The sequence below is a fragment of the Aythya fuligula genome, chromosome 17 (genome assembly GCF_009819795.1).
Source record: "Aythya fuligula isolate bAytFul2 chromosome 17, bAytFul2.pri, whole genome shotgun sequence".
NCBI classification, from domain to species: domain Eukaryota; kingdom Metazoa; phylum Chordata; class Aves; order Anseriformes; family Anatidae; genus Aythya; species Aythya fuligula.
The window spans coordinates 10,042,434-10,064,149 of NC_045575.1; the positions used below are offsets into that span (position 1 = coordinate 10,042,434).

At 39.7% G+C, this 21,716-nt stretch overlaps 1 protein-coding gene across 1 annotated transcript; it reads left to right on the forward strand.

The window, feature by feature from the left end:
• The first annotated feature begins 2,221 nt into the window (after positions 1–2,221).
• UBE2L3 (ubiquitin conjugating enzyme E2 L3) lies at positions 2,222–21,212 on the forward strand. Its single transcript, XM_032198831.1, has 4 exons — positions 2,222–2,301; positions 10,977–11,072; positions 14,805–14,991; positions 18,396–21,212. The coding sequence occupies exons 1-4, from the start codon at positions 2,275–2,277 to the stop codon at positions 18,548–18,550; spliced, it is 465 nt and encodes a 154-aa protein (XP_032054722.1). The 5' UTR covers positions 2,222–2,274; the 3' UTR covers positions 18,551–21,212.
• Positions 21,213–21,716: the final 504 nt, after the last annotated feature.

Here is a 21,716-nt window from a genome sequence, read left to right on the forward strand (position 1 = left end):
TATATTCAAGTTGTGCAGACAGAATTAATACAGCAACAGATTTGTGAAAACTAAAGAGGAATAGCAAAGGGAACAAAGTTCTGTTTGTTTCTTTTGCTTTCTTTCAGACAGTCATTTCCTAATGGAAAATATTCACAGAAATTTTCTTTTCTCTAAAATTTTCAAGGACTGGGCTATGTTGTGGTTCACCTGTTCAAGCTGTTTACACAATTTCTTTTTTTTTATTTCTTCTTTTTGAAGTTGAACGGTTATGTCCCTTATCTAAATAGAAATAGATCATAGAAAATGATCTTAGAAGTGGGCAGGCATAGATGTAACATCTGCCAGTCCCTTGAAGACATCACAAGACAAGTGCTAAAACCTGTCTTTTGGGTACTCTTGTCAATTAAAATGATACAACCTGGAAACAACAACAACAAGTTCAAAAATGCAGAACTGTCTGCAAAAGTCAGTATAAGTAATGACCTGTTCTTGTCACTAGCAGGGAAGTAAGAGGTGTGATTGATGAAATTCTGTCTGAAGGGAAATTCCTGTTATTTCAGTATTGAACAACAGCATTGCATGACTGCCAGTAATTGACATGCCGGAGAGATCCAGCAATATGAACATGGTTGCTCAGCCCTTGCTAATAAACAAGGCATCATTCAACAGTGTTGGCATCACAGCATCTGCTCTGTATACAGTCCAAAACTGGACACTGAAAGGACCCAGGATGCTGGTGGCAGGTATGTGAAATGTGCACAGTTCTGCCTAAACTTCTCAAACACCTTGCTATAATAAAGGATTTCAACATCAAGTGGCAGTTTGTGAGGACAGCTACACTCAGCAATGATTTCTTAAGAACTGGCTGGGCTATTGTTAGTTATACTGTGGGTGGTATTTTTTCTTGTCAAAGGAAATGCGGATTATCATAGTAATTATCCCAGATACTTCTGACACTCTCTTACAAGCTGTAAAAATCATGGATTAAAATTATAGATAGTAAACGCAGATTTCCCTGTGCTGCTTTTAGTATTATCTTTTGTGCATGGAGGCTACGTGTCTCTGTGCAGGTATAGGCAAGGGCCTGAGTAACTCTTCTGAACAAAAAAAATTAAAGAATATTTCAGACGTATGCTGGTCATGGAAAATTAAAGAGTTGAATTAAGATATGAATAGAGTTCAGTCACATAAAGATAATAACTAAAGCAGCTTTTTTGTATTTTTTATTTTATTATTTTTAGAGATCTGTAAAATAATTTGTAAGAACTGTTCTTCCAAGTTACCATGGTATCAGACTTAGGTATTTCTGAACTTCAATAGCATATAATCTGAGGTAGCCCTTTTATCAGACCAGAATTCTTTAATCGATAGCACCAGCAACCCACTTCAGCAGCACATCACTACTCCTTCAAGTCTCTGCATTTCTGTTTCCACGTTGTGTGCACCTGCCTGACACACCTGGAATTTCTCCAGCTGGCCAGCACACTTGCTTGCTTTACATCTGTCCGCTACTTCAGCCAGATCGTCTGCCCCTTTCATTTAGCTTCCTCTGACTCCATTTTCCTTGAGTAAAATGGATGTGGTAATCTTTGAATGTATCACATTCATTAGAGTTATGATCTCATTTTACATTATGATCTTCAAAGATGTTTACAAACTATTTTACAACACCCATATGAAGTGGGGAATACTAAGTTGGTTCCTGTATAGCTTATTTCATTAACAAACATTAAGTGGGTTTTGGAGCAACAAGCACTATATAAATGCAAAATATTTGTTACCAAATAGTTGTTCAGGGAATAATGAGCTTGTTGTTCATTACGATCAACTTTTGTTGCATTTTTGAGTTCCGGAAGCCTCCTCTAATAACTACACCTAATTTTTTGTCTGAGTCTGTAAAGCTGATTTTAAAACTTGGGAGATTTTTTGGGTGATAAAAGTGGCGTTATTGTAGAACAAGTGTCAGATCAGCTGAGGCCACTGGCTGCCGTGAGGGAGAGTGAAGGGGAAACAAGCTCCCAGCCAGGGGCAGGACAGATCCTGGACCATCTCCTGAGCGCACTGGGGCGAGGGAGAACCCCTCGGGGAGCAACTGAGGTGCCCGGACCCGGAGCTGACAGCGCTGGGGCTGCCCCTCAGGGGCTGCCCCCCGCGGCCTGGCGCTGCCGCTCCTGCCCCGCGCCCAGCCCCGCCCCGCCCCGCCCCTCCCCGCCCGCCGCCCCAGGAAGCTCCGTCCCGCAGCGCCCTGCCCGCCGCCGCCATGCATTGTGGGGCGGCAGCAGCAGAGCCAAGATGGCGGCCAGCAGGAGGCTGATGAAGGTAACAGCAGCGCCGCGCCGCCGCGGGCCGGGGGGCGCCCGCCCGCCGCCGCCCCCTGCCCCTCAGCGCCCCTCCGGCGGCCGGGGAGCCCCTTCCCAGCCCGGCGGGGCTCCCACCCTGCTCGTCGCCGCTCGCCGGGCCGGGGCGGCCGGGCGGGGAGCAGCCGGCACCTAGGCCGCGGCCGTCAGGGGCCGCCCCGGCTCCCCCGCCCCCCCTCCGCCGCCCGCCGGGCTCTGAGGCGCCGCCGAGGGCCCCGCCGAGAGCCCGGGGCTGGGCGGGGGCGCTGGGCGGGGGCCGGCCGGGTCCCCTCCCGCGGGGGGCTCCCGCGGTGACTAAGCAAAGAGGAAGGGCCGGGGGGGAGGAAGCGCCGCTGCCGGGACGCCGCGGGGAGAGGCCGAGCCCCGGGGCGCTGCCAGGGGTCGGGGCAGCGCCGGGAGGGAAGGGGAAGGACGGGAGGGGAAGGGAAGGGAAGGGGGCGAGGGGAGGAGAGGAGAGGAGAGGAGAGGCGCCCCGGCCTCCCTGCCCTGCCCCAGCCCTGCCCCGGGCAGCGAGCGGGGCTCCGGGGCCGGGAGGGCTCTGCCCGGGGGGTGCCGTGCTCGGGGGCTGCCGGGGAGGGCTCCGGGCGCCGGCGGCCGGGTGAGGCCGGGGCTTATCGGTGAAGTCTGGACCCGGGTTCAGCACTTTGCTCAGCCCCGCCGGGCGCGGTGATGTTTGCGTCCCCAGCCGGCGGCTCGCGCCCGAGTGCGGGGCTGTTTGCAGCTCGGCTTCGACAAAGGCAGGTTTTAAACGTCGGTTTTAAACCGACGTTTCGTCTGAGGGGCTTGTTTTATCATCGTCTTGTATGAGGGCTGAGATACTTCTTAAAAACAAAAAGATACTCATTGTCCCCAAAAGGTGCAAGCTTCTTCTGTGTGTTGTATGTAATTGCCAATTCATGTCACAAGCTGTTTGCAGTGGAATTTGCCTAGGACACGCGTACTTAGTGGCATAAAATCTGGTCATCTGTAAAATGCCGTGGCAGTACCCTACAGTATCTGCATGCCTGGAACATAAATCAATGAACTTTACAGGTTAGTGCTGTGAAACGTAGGGGAAGGACCCTCAGACCGTCAGGCAGTGCTTTAACCTGATTAGAAACCACCTCCCTGTGGAGTGCAACGTAACCGTGCACTAGGATTTGGCATATATATGGGTGATTCTTTTAAACTTAGCCTTTTAATACAGGACTTAGAAGCATCTGCAAGGATGCAGACCCCCGGTAGGGCTGGGATATGTAGATATTTGAAATTGTATTTCCTTAAGTGTGCAAATGCTTAATTAACCGTTGAAGTTCAGTCACTTTTGAAGAAAACAATAGCTTAGTATTGCTTCCATAAGAGTAGTTTTAACATTTTAATTGTGCTATGTAGACATCACAAATTAAATAGTAAATACATTATGTGCAGAGTCATTCATATATATTGAATCAATAGGAGTAAGCCTTTAATTGTCCTTAAGGATCCCGGTGAGATGACATTCATTTATTTCATTTTTGATAGCAGTTGTTCTTGCCACAGCTTTAGAATCATCAATATGCCTGTTCCTTTGTACTCAGATAAGGTTCTTTGTTTCAGATAAACTGAACTGTTGTTAACTATCTTTTTGCAAAGCAGTTTCTATGCTAGTTCTGAAAAATCTGTTAATTGTTCAAAAGAGCATTGCTACTTTCTTGTTAGAGGGGAAAAAGTGTAATTATTTAAAAATAAAAAATAGCACAGGACATAAAAATCCAGGAGGTGAGTAAATTGTCCTTAATATTTACAGTGCCTCTTGCTTTTCAGCCCCCGTTCAGTTTCACTATGCTTCTTAACCATCAGGTAATACTTCAGTTTTCCACTGAAAGCATACCGTAAAAATGACTTTTGATAATGTGATGTTCTTTTCTAGAAAAACAGTGTGGCAATTGCTCTTCAGAGGGAGTGGTTTAGGAAGGAAGGAGGCACTGGTAACTTCCCTCTTACATTTTTACTTTCATTTTTATTGCCTTATATTTATGGACTGTGCGTTGTGTGCTTTTCTATGCGAGTTCAACAGCTGTGAGATGCTTTATTGTGTCAGTGCTGTTAAATAGGCAGCTACCTTTCTGCTTTTTGCAGGGTCCAACATGCTTTGAGTCTTCATTCATCTCGGTAGGAACAAACCAGAGCTCTTGTGCAGATGATGTAATGCGGATCTCTGCAGCATGGTGTTTTGCAGGTCCGATCTCATCTGTATCAACCTGATACCATTGTTTAAGTTCTAAAGTGGAAATTCATAGATCAGCAAATGACTTTTTAAAGTCTTTCACTGTTAAAGTTTTGCAATATTGAAGGGTATGTGGTGTTTATTTCTCAGGGCCATAGAATGATGAGAGATGGTAACTAAAGGAAATAGTTTTTCAGCACATCACTCCATTTCCTAAAATAATTTAGGATAAGCATTAACTGTCTTTCTTTGGGCTAAATATCAAGTTTGTCTTTGGTAGCTGAGAATAAACTTTGAACCTTTTATAGGTCACATAAAATAAAGTAATTCCCATTTCCGTAAGTTCTTGCCAGCATTTTGAAGTACTGTAATTTTTTCTGGATGCGTGTCATGCAGCATAGTTACTCACATTAATCACAGTGGCACAAAGACTGGATGTAGTAAGTTTGTAATAACATGCTACCTGCACACAGAAAACTGGCAACAGGAGCCTTGTTGCCACCTTGCAGGTGGAAGTGGATGTCCTTTTCTGATGGTGGAATCTTCAACTCACAAGCCTCCTTGTGAAAGAAGTACTAAAAAAAAATCAAGTCCTAAAAAAGTCAAGTTATAACATGCATAAGATTGTCTTGTTATATCAGGCTTTGTGTGCACAAGTTACATTTCATGGGCCAGAGACCTTATTTATGGCTTCCTGTAGCTTTATGCCATTGACTTTATACCATTGACTAGTCTAACTCAAGTGTTCTCTACTGTTTTTTCAAGTCTTTCCAGGAGCACACCTAGGTTAGTAAAAATGTGAAATATTCATAGCTAATGAATCACGTTCCACCAACATTTGAGGTGGAGTTTTGATCTATGAGCCACCATTACACCTCTTCAAAGAGCCACAGCTGTCAGATATCAGCTCCTCATGAAATGTGAGAGGTGGGAATAAGGCAGTCTTCAACAAGGGTTTGTTGTTTTGGATCATCTCTCGAGGGGGGGAAAAAAAAAAACGGCAAATACAGAGTAATTAGATTTAGTAAAGCAGCATAGCTTTCTCTTTCAAGGGAGCTGCTTTGCTTCAAGACCCTTTCTCGTAAAAATCAAATTGTCTCCAAACACTTCTGATGGGGAACACAGATCTCCAGGAGACGTGCCAGAGATTTCACTCGAGTGCTTTTCACAGTTGCCACCCACTGATGTAAAACAAGCCGCTTTCCATTGGAGATCTGGAGCTAAATGATATGTGGAGAGGTAGTGGGTAGTTGCAAAGGGAAGGCTATTTCAGGGCTGGATAGTCATAGTACTTGGGGTTTGAGTAGCGTGTGGTACCGACATGGGCCTTCAACTGGTATTTTTCAGCAACATCTGAGGAGGCTGGCTGGTCCCGGGCTTGGAGCTGCTTCTTTGTGTTCATCTGCAATATGAGCAAGCCAAGGTTTCTGTAGGATCCATGCTTTTGTTCCTGGCTTTTAGATATCAAAAGTATTTTTAGCGTTAAGAACTGAAAATAGATTTAAATAATAAGTAACAGGTATTTTCTTCTTGCTGTTCTCACTCTGCTGCCATGATTGCATAGGCAAACATTTATGCAACTATTGAACTTCATGATAAAACAGAAAAACAAAGCCACACCCATGTACCTGCTGTAGATGGCCTGCAATCTGCAGTATGCTGTGGTCTTGTAAACAGTATAACCATTCCAAATAAAGGTGTTTTGACCAACTTCGCTATTGAAAAACTACTCTACGTGGATCCAGACATTGGTCCTCAGTAACAAGGGAAGTCTGGCTTTGAGCAGCTATGGTTGTCCCTATGGAAAAGTGAGAATACTGATTTACTTTCCTATTTGGAAACTGAAGAGTGGCAAAAGGATTTATAATCAACATCTTAAGAAAACATTTCTGAATAAAGATCAGATGGAAAATATTCTGCTAAAAAGTAGAATTAATAAATAAAAAGCATGGTGTGTATACAGGCTGTAATGTCACAGTGGAAACTTAATAATAGCTCCTATAAGAGCTAGAATCTGTTTTGTTTTGTTTTCTGTTATACTTGGTTTTAATGTGTGTTTTTGTTTTTTGACCTTTCTCAGCAGTATACAAGATTCAGAGAGTAAAATTGGCCAGCGCCTTATCGGTGCTTTGGAGCCTTGTTTAACTTTGTCACACTTCTCTTAGAGATTCTATTTATGACCAGGTAAACAGAAATTGTAAACACAAGACAAATGAGGTTTGGAGTTGTTTCAGTAAACTCATTTTTCTCTGTGAATTTAATAGCATTTTGGGCTTGATGCAGAACTTGGTGAAGTCAGGATAAGCCCTTACCCCCTACCCCCATATCTTGGATTAAACTCTTACTGGTGTTAAGTCTTCGCTGTGTTTTCATACTAGGTTTGTTTCTTTTTAGACAAGACCCCAAACTTCAGAGATGCACAGGCAAAGCAGTTGCAGGCCTGTGTTCAGAACCATTTTTTCCTAGTCCTGGATGGAATTTAGAGGAACTGGGAATTCTAAAAATTATTAGAACGAGAATATATGGATTTAGGTGTATACTTAATATTTGAACCTTCTTTTTAAGAGTTGAGTATGTTTTAAGCAGATGCCACTTAATTTTCTTCTTCATTTCAAACATTTTATTTTCAATAGCACGTAATCATTTGTGCTGTTCAAAGCTAAAATTAAAATTTTAACAATTTATTGATTGATTATATACGAGAAGGGTAGTGCATACTTGTAGGACTGCCTTCAGACCAGTTATTGCCTCTAAAACAACATTTTCCCCGTTTCACGCACTGTGTGTAACACTTTCTCTGAACATCTCCAAACTACAAACATCCTGTCCCAAGGGAGCCCCCTGAAATAAGAAGACGTTTCTGTTTTATAAACGGGCAAACCAGTGCAGGCAGGCCACGTGCAAGGTTGATAACAGAGTAATGAAAGATGACTTAAATTCTTACTGCAGTGTTCTAACCTCTAGTTACACTCCTTCTGTGCGCCTTTAATTATGTTACTTGACAAAATTAAGGGGTAGAGAATGGGAATAGGAATTAATCCATTCACTGTCTGCCTAAACTCCTAAGGGTTATTTTAAAGTAAATATTTGAACTATATCCTTTAACATCATCAAGTAATTTTTGTCTCTTTGGACTTACTCAAGCTCATGCTAAATACAGTATGAACTTTTAATCTGTGCTGTTTGATGGTATTTAGTAGCTCATTCACTCCTAACTGTATGTGTATGCTTTAGTTGTGTCTGCCTCTGTAATTCGGAGGTAATTTAGATCTTTATTAGGGGTTTTGTCAGTTGCCAGGAAAAAAAAAAAAAAAAACACAAACACCCCCTGTGCCCTTTTAATCCCAAGTACTGAATCTCTATCACTCCTGATGAATTACACACAAAAAAGAACCTAAAAATATGAATTGCAAATATAGTATTACACTGTAAATACACTTCTAGGATAAATTAGAACTCGTCTTAAGCAAATAATTCATGCAAGTCATATCTGTGTGAGGAGAGGAATTGCTGAGTTTATACTCCTCTGCTTCCTTTTTCAGTTATTAGTTACTACCTCAAGACCCAAGGCAGCAGCAGAAGCACAGAATGTAGTCCCAATGCACTGCAGTAATTTACCACTTCTTTGATTATGAAAGGGAACTCCTGCATAGGCTTAGCAAGTCATTTTAAAAGAGGAAGGTGCCCTGAACACAGTTTCTGCTTGCTCTTTGCCCTTGTGTCTTCCAGGCTATTTAATTCCCTCTCCCGTGTGGTGGACTTGAGGGAAAACAGGGAATAATTTTTGCATATTTGATTTTTTCTTCCTTTCATGCGACTTTTCCAAACCTGTGATGATAATTTGCACATGGAAGCTGCACCCTCACTGGGATGTTTTGGGGATTTCTGTAGGTTTCCATATACGTGTAACATTTTAAATATATTGACTAGAAAATATCCAAACCCGTTTTTCTTCCCGTGATTTAGAGGCAAACTACTTGTGTTGCCTGTTTATTCATGCTTGAATGCCTTATGGTTAATCTGGCTTGTTTTAGTCCTGGTGTTTGGTGCGTTACATCTGGTGTAGAAGGGGGTTTATCCCTATTACACCCTGTGGAGGGGTTGTTTGCAGGCCTTCACAGTTCTGTAAGTGTAGACAGCAAGCGGCTTAGAGCAGTGTTGTGAGTTAGTTCCTTTCCTGAACCAGCCAGGATGAGCAGTGTTGGTCAGGTCATTCCTGAGCTGATGCTTTGTGCAGTGAGCATTCAAAGCCAGCTGTAAAGCAGCGTGCAGATTTGCAGTTTCAGAGGTCAAAAATGATCTCTCATACCTGTGATAATAAAGGTTATTTTCATCTGGGTACTTTGGCTTGCTCTGGATCCCTCTAAATGTGCTTCATGGAATTATTTTTTTTCCGTATGTTTTCCTGCATTAAGGAAATAAGATAATCCTCTTATCCTTTAAAAAAAAGCAAAATAACAACAACAAAAATGTCTGTGATATTGCACAAATCTAACAGCAGTGGAATTTGGGGATTAATCCAGAGATCCAGACTAAGCAGCTGGTTTTAGTGTCATGAAGATTGTGTTGGGCATCAGTTCAATATCCGAGACACCAAGGTTAAACTGTTGTGTTCTGAGTGTGCTCCTGCTTTCAGTGGGTGGAAGTGGAAATATTCATCTTCTAGTGTGTAGCTGTCATGATTTTTTTTATTTTCTTTGTGCATTTGGAAATCTTGTTCCCCCTTTGTGTTTGTGTTTTATCATGTTGCTAAGTTTATGGAAGAGATCACTGCAAGTATTAAATCTCTGCCAGGCAGATGCAGAAAAGGTTGTTCTATGATGAAATACTAATATTTTAGCCAAAAAAAAAAAAAAAAAGAAACCCATTTACTGTGAAACCTGACTTTTTTTTTTTTTTTCCGGCATATAGTGTTTTTGGAGTTTATAGTTGGAGTTCCTATCATAACATACAGCTTAGTTTCACGAATGTGGTTGCACTCAGCAAAGAATTGTGTGCTGGCAGAGTGCACAGAAGCAACATTTTTCCTAATGTGTGTGGCCATACAGGCATGTGCTTCAGTCTTGAAATCATCGGGAAGATTTTACGTTTCACTGGGGATGACTTGAATTTGAATTCACTTAAATTCTCATTAAAGGTCAAGCTCTTTAATTCAACAGCAAAGGCCTATCACTACCGGGTTTAAAAATAATAATTAAAAAAAAAAAAAAAAAAAAGTGGAGCCTTGAGGTGTTTTTTTCTGGTCTTAAAGCTTCAAGATGAAATACTCTGGAAAACAGTTGCTACAGTAGGGCTTATAGGTGACTTTAAATATGAAAATAGCTAAAAATATTTGTTTTGGTGATAGATCACTAACCAATCGAAAATAATTTGACAGGTGATGGATGGGTGCAGAAAGATGCTTTGTTCAAGAGTGATGTAGTTATAAAGAGCGGCATCTTAATAAATGCTGCTAACTCAGAGGTATGAACCAAAGATGAAGAAGCATCTTCTTGAGTTATTGATCTAAATAAGTCTACCTTGGGTTGGATACTGGATTTGCATCAGTTTAAGTTGATCTAGCAGGAATCTGTTAGTTTTTGGTTGAAATAATGGGTCTGTCTAGCGACTTAAGTGTTTAAAGCTGTTATGAAGTAATTCTTCCGAATCATAGAATCATAGAATCATAGAATATCCTGAGTTGGAAGGGACCCTTAAGGATCATCAAGTCCAACTCTCGACACCGCACAGGTCTACCCAAAAGTTCAGACCATGTGCCTAAGTTCACAGTCCAATCTCTTCTTAAATTCAGACAGGCTCGGTGCAGTGACCACTTCCCTGGGGAGCCTGTTCCAGTGTGCAACCACCCTCTCTGTGAAGAACCCCCTCCTGACGTCCAGCCTAAATTTCCCCTGCCTCAGCTTAACCCCGTTCCCGCGGGTCCTGTCACTAGTGTTAATGGAGAAAAGGTCTCCTGCCTCTTGACAACCCCTTACGAGGAAGTTGTAGACTGCGATGAGGTCTCCCCTCAGCCTCCTCTTCTCCAGGCTGAACAGGCCCAGTGACCTCAGCCGTTCCTCAATAGTTCTCATTCAGAAAAGAACTCAGTTGCACTTGATTTTTGTTCTTTGCTGTTATCAAAGGCACTGATTTGCATTTGAGATGTAAAAACAGTTAAAAATATACTTTTTCTTATACTGCTACTTCATTGTATGTATAGTGGTGTTATTAACAAAGCATTTTTTGTATCTGTGACCTACCAAAAAACAACTATTTTTAAATACCCTGTCTCAGAAAATTTTACTTCCCACAGGGGCAAAATTTTCTGTTTTATGTGGGTTGCCACCACTGAAATCTCAATATTCTTTAGTATTAAAGAACCCACATTGACCTGCAAGCATTCTGAAATGTTGATATGAGCATCTTGTCTGATGTTACTATTAACTTTCGCTTACACTCTGCTTGTTTTCCAGGAGCTTGAAGAAATCCGCAAATGTGGAATGAAAAACTTCCGTAATATCCAGGTTGATGAAGCTAATTTATTGACCTGGCAAGGGCTTATTGTTCCTGTGAGTATAGATGGTTCCTTATTCTAATGAGCTTTAAAATAAAGCAACGACCATTTGTATCACAAATGCACAGGTTAGCACTGCTGTTAGTGACTGTTAGTGCTGTTAGTTTTGCACCCTCACAAGACTATTTCTTACTGCTGTAAGAACTGGCTTTTGGAGTTCTGGTTTTCTGGGCATTTAATGTAGCCCTAGACTTAATTCTTGGTTCTCTTTAGACTTCTCTGATCTTAGGCAAATACTGTGACCTTCCTGTCTCATTTTACTTGAATGTCTTGTGTGGTTTTATTCTATCCATGTCTGATTACGTTAGTCGGTGTTTCTCATAACTCCTGTGAAGAAAAATCCATACGTAATTGAAAGAGATTCTAGACCTCTCTGATCGATACCTGGCTGGATGCTGCGCAGCTGTAGGCCTGGTCCAACAGACAGCTGCAACTGGCAAGGGCTGGGGCTCAGTGATGGCACTGGGTTACTATGGAAAGGTTTTGTAAAAGAGAGGCAGGTTCATTTTGTGGTTTGTTACGTTAATCTGAAAGTACAAAATCTACATCATAGGATAAAGTCTGAATTGTGAATACTTCGTTTACTTCTCAATAGCTTTTGGTGTGTGTTTCGGTTTTCAGTTGTTTTTCGGTTTTTTTTGGTTGGTTGGATTGTTTTGTTTGTAACTGACTGTATTTCTAGAACAAAATTTAGTATTGGAAAAAGTTTGATGCAAGGAAAAGGTTTGGATTCCCAGAACTGAACTCTTTAAATTGAAGTCATGTGGATTTTCACCTCCTTTATTTTCCACAGCCATGGCTCACGCTTACTTAGTTACATGAGCTACTCGAATGTCTGCAGCAATAGAAGCTGTGCCAGTAGAGCATCAGTTCTGCTTTTCCTTTAGTACTACCTAAAAGGTCTCCTGACCAGCGTAAATCTTTTTAAAACACTTTGAAACAGTCTGGCAGTGCCTGTGCTGTGTTAGCTGAAGGGCATTCCCGAACTTGGATCATGCAGTCTCTGCTGAGATAATTGCGAGGCTTTTGAACTTGAGGTACTGTAAAACAGATTTAGTTTACTCTTTACATGCATTTCTGCAAATAATTCTAGTGGTTGAGGTTATTCTCGCAAATAAAGAATGCAGGATTTGACACTAGGATTTGGCATAACTGAGGAATGGTGTGCTTTGTAAGCCACTCTGCTATTTGTGGTTCATGTATAACAGGATAGTGTTCTGATAATACGCTAATGTGGCTAATAAAGCAAAACACCAGAAAGTTTATTCCTGTTAATATTTGCAGTACATGGTGTACTATTTCTATTTCTAATACTTTCTGCTCACCAGGGTATGAGCATGAACTTTGTTTTCTTTGCAGAGATTCACATTGCAAGTGTTCGAGCATCATTGCAATGAGCCACACTTTATGCTTGCCTTTTGCTTTATACTGTGCCCTGTTGCAAGGGCACATAAATAAATTCATTACTGGTATAGTTAAGAGGGAATTTTGTCACGAAATCTACGTTTATTATAGTAATTAATAATTATGTGTTGTAAGTGTTGAAAGAGTAGTATGGATGACTATTCAGAGGAAATACTAAAAACAATGCTTTCTATGAAGCATAATTTTTTAGCTATTGCATTCTTGGGGTTGGTGGCTTAAAAATGTCAAATACAAACTGGTTGCAAGTATAGGTGGTTTGTTTTGTTTCTTTTCCTGAGTTGTTGCTTTTGAAGTTTTACTTGCTGTTTCCATTTTTGTGCATGGTAAGGGTTTAATGACATACTACTCATATTTTAGTAGGACTAACTGGTTACTGATTATTAAACTCTAACTAGGCATTATTTTGGTCAATTTCTTAATGAAAGTGTTAAAAGATATGAAGGTTAGTATGTTAGTTCTGCATGTTCATGCAGAATTACTGTGAAAAATACTGCTCTAAAAACCTTTATATATCATATTTTGCTCTTTGGAACAACTGTTAGTTTTCCAGAGTGTTCAACTGAGACAGCTTGTCAATGTGTTTTCCTGTTCTAAATCCTAGAATAGGGCACCTTATGTACCCTATGTTGGGAAGGTACACTGTTGGTTTCAAACATCAATACAAAACTTCAGGCTCCTTGCCCTTTTAAGAGGGACTGTTGGTGTACCATGAATTTCATTTTACTCTGTCCATAGCAAGCAGTTTTGATAAACTTTTGCAGAGCAAAATACTCCAGGTGAATGTAAGTCAACTGCTTGATCTGTGTTTCACTATAATTCTGATTCTCTCCCTTGTCAGTATCAGAATAAATGTAACAAACTATTGGAAATCAGTTGCTGGAATAGTTTGTGTTTTGTCCATTGAAAAGATGAGCAACCCTTTTACATACATTTTTAGTTAAATTTATTGGTGAGTTATAGTGAAGAACTGTTCTGACTGAAAGAGATCCAAGCAGAAAATGGATGTTTCTAAGCCAGGTCAGTTCCTGTATCAGTTCATTGAACATCTTCACAAATTCTAGCATGTGGTGGAGGTAAGAACAAGTGAACAGGGTGGGGGGAAAGGGCATTAAATACTGAAATGGTCGCTATGACCAGAAAGTTACCTGTTAAATTTACCAGGTTTTTATGATTGCTTTGATAAAGTGATTTTAAGGCACTTTACTTACCTCTGGCCTTGACTCAAAAGGTTGTGCTTTATTTCTTAGAAATGCACAGCCAGCCTTCCCCACGTGGATGAAACTAAAATAAAACTTCAAAATGCTCCTTACCCCCAAATATTGGTAAAGCTTTTTTTAACTCGTGGGTGAGTTTGATTGAAAGAAATTATCTGATGGGTCTTGAAGGATCTGCGTGATTATACTTAACACAACCTGGAAACATTCAGTCTTCAACTGTTTTTCTTCAAGTATCTGGAAAGGCTTCATGACAGTTCTAGTTTTCATTGCAGAATGGCATTTTTATCAGCTTGAAATGTAGCAATAACTTATTTTTCTTCTGCCTTTCTTCTTCAGTTAGTATTTGAAACAATATCAATAGTCTAACAGGTTTTCTAAATGAGGTTCTAGGCATTGTTTTTTTCTGTTACAGCAGGAAGATCTGCTTTGCCTCCTTCACAGTTCTTTCATCGTACTCCTTCAAACATGATCTGATAACAGTGGGTGCTAAAACTGCATACGAATTCAGAATGTTCTCATCAGCAGACGCAGTGAATATCTATCTTTAGTACAAATGAATGCTCAGCAGATTTTTATGTAGTCAGCACAAAAAGGTTCTCAGAATGTATAGGGAAATCTGACAAATCAAACTGCCTTGCTGTTCGAACCACCATGTTGTGAGACACACAAAATAACTAGGTTTAGAGAAACCAATTTCCTTGCCAGATTTCCTGTTAGTGTCTCAGAAAGGGTTTACAATGCTTTTTTTTTGAAATACAAAGGTGTGGGAATAAAAGTACTTACTAGATAGATCTCTGATCATGGAGTTAATGGTATTGGGTGCTTTCCTACCAGTAGAAATGTCAGCCTGCTTCAGAACAGTGATAATTCTCCTTTTCCAGGGTGAATACAAAGATAGAGGTTGTATTGCTTCTTTCTTACCAAATTGGTTCTGATGTTCTGACACATGGACGTGTCAGTGTGTTTGGGGAAAAAAAGTGCTTTAAAACGAGGTCATTTGATAGATTGAAGCCTGGAGCTTGCTTTTTCTTAAATTTTGTTTGTTAGAATATGCTACATTCTTGATTTTTGTTACCTTGTTGCAGGACAATCCTCCATATGACAAAGGAGCCTTCAGAATCGAAATCAACTTTCCAGCAGAATATCCATTCAAACCTCCTAAGATTACATTTAAAACGAAGATCTATCACCCTAACATCGATGAAAAGGGTCAGGTTTGTCTGCCAGTAATTAGTGCTGAAAACTGGAAGCCAGCAACCAAAACTGACCAAGGTAGGAGTCCATGGGGGAAAAAAACAGATATTAAGAGACTTTGCACTGTGTGTTTGAAGCTAGTAGCGTTTCACCTTGTCAGGCAGTGACTGCTTTCCTGATGTATCTGTTTCCATAAGCTCTGCATCATGAATCACATGATGTGAGCACAGTGTGCAACTCTTTTGGAATCTCATTTTGTTATTAGAACATAAGGTAATGACACTGACTTGTGGCATTTCCACCTCCAGGAAACCACGAAACTTAATGACTGATGAGTTTATTAAGGTGGTAGCTCATGGTATTTTTTTTTTTTTTTAAAGTCATTTCTCTTGGTAGTCAGGAGAGAATGGTGAGGGTATTACTTCGTGTTTCATTTTAAACAGTGACTTTATAATCCAGATGTGTCATTTGCCTTGTTTGGTTAAGCAAAAACTAAATTATAACACAACTCTTAGCTCTTAAAAGATCACTGCTGTGAGGTTTAGTGTGTAGAATGTCTTTGGATAAGAATTTAAATATTTTAAGGTAAAAGTTTCATTGGGTCCTTGGCCAGACTGAGAGTATGATATGAATAGGCTTTGTCTGTTGTTGTTCCTGTTGGGGTGAGAATTTCACTTTTTTTTCTGGCAGGGAACGAGAAATTTGATATTAAGTGATTACTACTGTACACTTTTAAAAAAAAAAAAAAAAAAAAAGGCAAGCATTCTTGCAATAACTGCTTGTTTTTAACAAGTTGAATGCAAATCTGTAGCAGTTTAATCCAGTGCAAGAACTTCAATGGCACTGATATGTCTTGGTCTGTAGGAAAAGGTATTTCCATCTTCCAGACTCTTTAGGATTATTTTCATGTGAACCTTGTTCCTGATAGTAAACAATGCTCTAGTTAAGATTTTTTCTGTATATTTTTCTATGCTAATAAAACTACTTAGTTTGCACCATCTTACCCCAATGACAAAATAAATATATATCTGTGTGTGTGTGTGTATACACACACACACACACACACACACACACACACACACACATATATATATACACACATATAAATGTATTTTGGAAAAGAATGAGCAGTTGAATGTTGGGGGGAAGTGGGGACAGAAGCAAAAAGAACCTGTTAAGTAGATAGTGAAAATCTTGCAATTTGTTCTGGATTTTTCTTAGATTATGTAGGACAAAGATCCTTTGGAGAAATGAAGTTGAAGCAATCTGTAGAAGGTTTCTGTGAACAACTTAGTAGTTGTCTTAACTAGAGAAAGCTAATTAAGTTGAAGAAAAGGAATGACTTACTGGCTCCACCTGGCTAGAAGTGTGAGTTGGTGTCAGCTGGAACTATTGAGGAAATCATTTGTGTGTGGAAAATAGAGTTTCCTGAAGAAGTAGTAAAATCCTCTTTTTCTGAAAAAAGCAATACAAAGTACCTTACAATTAGAATTTGGAACAGATCTTGGGTACCAAAATATTTCAAATTTCTCATTCTGCGATTTTATGGTCTTTTGTGCATCTTTTTTCGTCTTTAAAAAGTCATTTTAGTGTCAATGTCTGATGTTAATTCATCCTTATATGAGCCTGCAACAATATCATTACAGCCCTGCTTAAGTGTCTGTCCCCTCTTCTGTAGGACTGTTCTGCACAGAAAAATAAACTTCAGGTTGTTTGCTGTGTAGGCCTTTTTCTGGAAATAAGGCAATGTTATTACTATGGGTATCAAAATAATTGGTTTTGATCAGTCAAGTGTCAGAGGATAGAGAAATGAGGTTTATCATAGATCATCAACTCATCTTTTGTATAGTGTTTACAGTTGAACTTTATTAATTTAGCTTAATACTAAGACTATGGTGACAGTATGGTATTAAAATGCTGTGGCTGTTGAGACAACTACTGGTTTTAGGAATTTAGGGAATTAGGAAAAATGCTAATTTTTCCTGGTTTGTGGGCTAACTTCCTATAAAGTGTTACTAGATTGTTACAGTGCTTTATGTTTTACTGAGTGAAAAGGGTTACGTACAGTATTGATCCTAGTCTCGTAAGTAAATACTAGCAATATGATGACATTTTTCAGAAGTACAGGACAGGCAAGTTGCTGTGAAGTAAGCTAGTACCAGTTCTGCGTTCCTTAGAAAGTTTGTTACAGTTTAAACTCTGATTTATGTTAAGAAAGGTTCCTGCTTGGCAATATACTGACAACCTTACTTCTTGGGAGTTTGTTTTGAGAGGTGTGTCCCTCCTTTGTGTCAGGTAAGGGTAGAAAAGAGTACGAGTGTGAGGAGATTTGTGCTCTGAAAGCAGCTGTTCTAGAATCTACCAGAGTGATAGGTACTGTAAGAACTGACATTGCCAAACCAGGGAGAATGCAGTTAAACTGGTAGGCAGCAGTTTCAGAACAAACAATAGCACCTGACTTTCCATACAATGTGTAGCTCTGTTGTGGAGCTCTCTGCCACTGGATGTTGTGGCTCTCAGAATTTGATGTGAGTTCAGAAGGAGGCTGGCTGTGGTGTGTAATGTATGCAGTTAACAGGTGTGGTACGCTTACTTTAAAATATCTTGGTACTGCTTTGTGTTGCTCTGGATAGCCCAAACTTACTTCAAGTGGAATGTTGTTGCTATTCTTGTACAGAGAAATGCGTTTTTCTGTGTCCTGTCTGTAGGCTTGCCCTGTTATGTACCTCCCTCTCAGTGGATGGGTATCAGATCTCAGGATTGTTGTAACCAATTTAGCTTTAAATGGTCATGAGAATGTATATGAGGAAAATGTAGCAATAAATGACATCGTAGTATGTGAGGTTCATTGTGTAAATGTGAAGTGCGATGTAGTTATTGTAAGAATGACTTCCTTTGACAGTGATGAGGAGTGCTGATGAAATAGTTGTCAACAGTAAGGTAAAAAGCATCTTACAGTTCTTACCCATTTGTTTTCCGCAGTATCTCTCTACTAGGAGATATATTTGGCAGTTCAGAATAATGACAAGACTTGTCTGGTGTTTGTAGGGGAGGTAAGAGTCATAGAAAGATATAAAGCTGAAGAAATGGTTTCCCGAAGCAGACCCAATTACAACTGAATCGTGTAACTCATTGTGACAGGTGTCAGGAAAAAATGCTTCACAATGGAGATCCCAGTGTTCACTTCATCCAGTCCATTTTAGATGAGCTTGTCTGTGAAACTTCGTTTCCTCCTTAGCTGTGTGAAAAGTATTTCACAGATAGGATGCTAATTACATGGGAAATAACTTGAAGTGCATTGTGATCTATGCTGAAGTAGTTGATCTTGCTTACAGATAGGATTTTTTGGTACCCGTTCACTGTATCAAACTCAGTCTTGGCATACTGCTAAAGTTATTTTCTTATTGGGGAATTTTGCTTACATTTTGATATTAAAAATGAACCATCTTAGTATCTGACAATATTTATACTTCTTTTGACAGTAATCCAGTCCCTCATAGCACTGGTGAATGATCCACAGCCCGAGCACCCCCTTCGGGCTGACCTAGCTGAAGAATACTCTAAGGACCGTAAAAAATTCTGTAAGAACGCTGAAGAGTTTACAAAGAAATATGGTGAAAAGCGACCAGTGGACTAAAATCTGACACAGTTGATGTCAGCAACGTATGATAGAAGATCGGAGCAGTGCATTTGAGACACCCCGTAAAGCAGGACTCTATGGAAAATTGACAAGTGCCACCTTTCGGTGTTAACTTGTGGCTGTTACTAACTTTCTACAGTTTTCTTAATCAAAAGTGGGCTAGGTAACCTGTAAAGAAAGGATTAAAAATTTAAGATGTTCTAGTTCTGCTTTCTTTGTTTAAAAATCACTGCTTCAATATACTTTAAAGTATGCTGTTTTCTTTTTCTTGTCAGAATTTATCAAAAATATCTTAGACTTATATTCTGCCCTTAAATTGAAAAGGTTGTGGCTGTCATTTCTTTTTTTTTTCCTTGCAGTTCCCACTATCCTGAGTTCACTTAATTCTTCATTGAATTTTCTCTCCTTCCCCAAACTGATGTCTTAGAAAAAAATATCCCAGTTCTGGCAGAAAATGATTGAGTGTTTGGCAGTTTTGTTTACTTTTCTCTTTGAACATTGCACTGTGCTTTTATGGGACTTGCTGCAAGTTCCCTTTAACTTCAGTTTGTAACATAATAAACAAAAAACAAACCCCACAAATACAATCAGAAATAATGTCCAGGTCTTATGTAAATCTGGCTGGTGTTACCACAAAATGTTTATTAAACGGGGAAACCCAAGTTTCTGTGTGCGTGATTGAATTAAAATATGGCTTATGTCCTGCTTTTGGAAAACTATGGAAAAAACTAATCTGTAGCAAACAAGTAGTGGAACGTGATTACAAACTCCTTTCACTTCTATTCTTTATGCCTATGCAGAGTAGCTAGGAAAACATGCACAGAACATTGCTACCAGTTCCAGAAACTGAGGACCAAGAGGTACCAAAGTAATAAACTGTTCTTGAGTCAAAAGTCAGTATTTTAGAAATAATTTTGATTTTAGAAATTATTTTGAATCCAAATACTAAATCTGTCAGCACTGCTAGTTATCTTAGTGTGTTTTCTCATCAGAATGCATATGGAACATCTGTGCTTTAGGGGTGGCACTCATGCTGCTTCCCTGCCCAGTTGCTGTACAGTTCTTACTTAAAATAGTATGAGAATAGGATTAAGCAATAAACTGTAATAGAGTACACTTCACTACTGCTGTTCCTATGTTTTAGAAATACACATTAGATGGTTTAATGACTACTTCAAGTATTGTTCTATCACCCTAACTTAATCAGGCAGAGCTCTTTTCCCTTTGCTCCAGGGCACGCCCATGCTGAAGGCTGCCCTTTCTGCTCAAAACTGAGCACCCTCTACTCCATGTATTGCTTTTCTTCTGCCTGCCTGTCCTAAATCTGAAGTGTGATCATAGCTCCACAGTCAAACTGCCATACAATCAAACTGCCTTCTCTTCCCCACCTGTGGAATTGGGGTATGTTAATGAGCAAACATGTTTCCAGAAATCCATAGGTATCTGGGAGTACATATCACGCTGATGTGCAGGAAGTTGAACTAGAAAATCCCTCACACCCAGATGGTTGTTTTTACTCCTAAATTCAGTTTTAATACAGCCTCTGCAACCTTTCAGAACTAGTGTGTCAAGCGGTAGGTCTCTTTTTTTGGTTTTTAATGTATTGTATATTTGCTATTTCTTCATTCACTCTTCTCATCCAGCCAGCTTTTATTTCAGACTTAGTGTAAACAATGACAGCCCAGTACCTCACCTCTGTTGAAAGTAAATTTTTTTATAAGTTAGGGAGCTAAGAAATTTTATGTTTAAGTGTTCTTAGACAGATTCTTTGGCAGGTAAATAAAGTTAAACCACATTCACCTTATTTACGGAAACTTGCATTTCCTAAGTGTTTTCAGGCTTGTGAGAGCACTGTCTATTACCAAATTTTCACATCTTTGTGTCTTCATTTGCAGAAAGTTGGTACTGATTTTGTTTCATTCATGCTCACTCGGATTCATAATAAAATAATGCCAAATTATCTGTCAAACTGAAGTGTGTGTAACTTCTGCATCAGATGAGTCACTGTACCTTTCGATCATGTCTGCTGGCATAGAAACTTTCCATTCTTTAAATTTGCTTTTTTATCATTATTATTTAAAACAATTCTGGCACTAGTTTGCTGCCATTGTTACTACTAAACAATATACTTTCTGGTTGTAAGCCTCTCAGGTTAAAGACTGCATTTCTTTGAATCAGTGTGACGTGGATGCCATTGAAAGGGAACTGGAAGGGCTGTGTAATTCAAGGAGCTGCAGCTGATTCATACAGGCCTCTAGCAGTGCTATACACCGGCTACTCGAATTCATCTGTAAAGATCATGTAGAAGACAGGTGTTGCTATCAGTTCTCGTTGTGTGTTCTTCATAGCTCAATTTCTAAACTATGAGGTGTGTAACATACTTAATGGCTTTTGTCTGTAGGTGGCCCTCGGAAAGAAAGATGAGACATCAAATACTGTACTGTATGGTTGAAGTGGGGGGGCAGGGGAGAAGTCAAATCCTTTGTTAACTCAGGAAATCAAGCTCTTGTGCTCTTTGGTTCCCTAAGCCATGCTGAATTCTAAACATGCAGTTTAAAATCCAAAATAAAAACAACGTACTGGTGAAACTACACCCAGGAGCACTGGTATAGGCTTTCTGCAATTCCATACTGCTACCCTAATAAAAATTGCTCTCAAAGGTGGTGTGGCATGGTTTTGTTTTCAGACTTCTTTTTAAGTATCTTGATCCAGCGTCATTCATACGTAGTGGTCTGAATGCATTTTTAATTTGAACTCAGTGTTGTTTTTTAAAGCTTTCATAGAATTGCTGAGAAAACTTCACCCTGTGCATTTTACGCATTTGAAAGGTTTCTTATTTAGAAGTCCTTTAGTAGTTCTTTATTCATTTTTCAATTTAAAACTCATTTGAATTTAAAAGAAAATTTGTGTTTTGATGCTGTTCACTTAAATACGGTATTTATAGTATGTTTTTCTTAACGATACAGAGCCAACTCAGGTTAAGATTGCTGTCATCACGTTAATTTCTGTGTTGAGCTAGCAGAAAATGCACACAAGTCAACGTGTTGTAACCCATTGATTGTGATCAGAGCAAATTGATCAATCAGGATATGGTGCAATTTAAAAGTTAAAAATAAGGTTAAACATTACATGTCAAAATATGGTCCCATTACATTAAAAGCAG

Excerpts from the sequence above, each read along its gene's own strand:
- UBE2L3 (XM_032198831.1), top strand. The coding sequence starts at position 2,275 with ATGGCGGCCAGCAGGAGGCTGATGAAG. Across the intron at positions 11,073-14,804 it reads GGCAAGGGCTTATTGTTCCT|GACAATCCTCCATATGACAA; the intron begins GTGAGTATAGAT and ends ACCTTGTTGCAG. Across the intron at positions 14,992-18,395 it reads AGCAACCAAAACTGACCAAG|TAATCCAGTCCCTCATAGCA; the intron begins GTAGGAGTCCAT and ends TTCTTTTGACAG.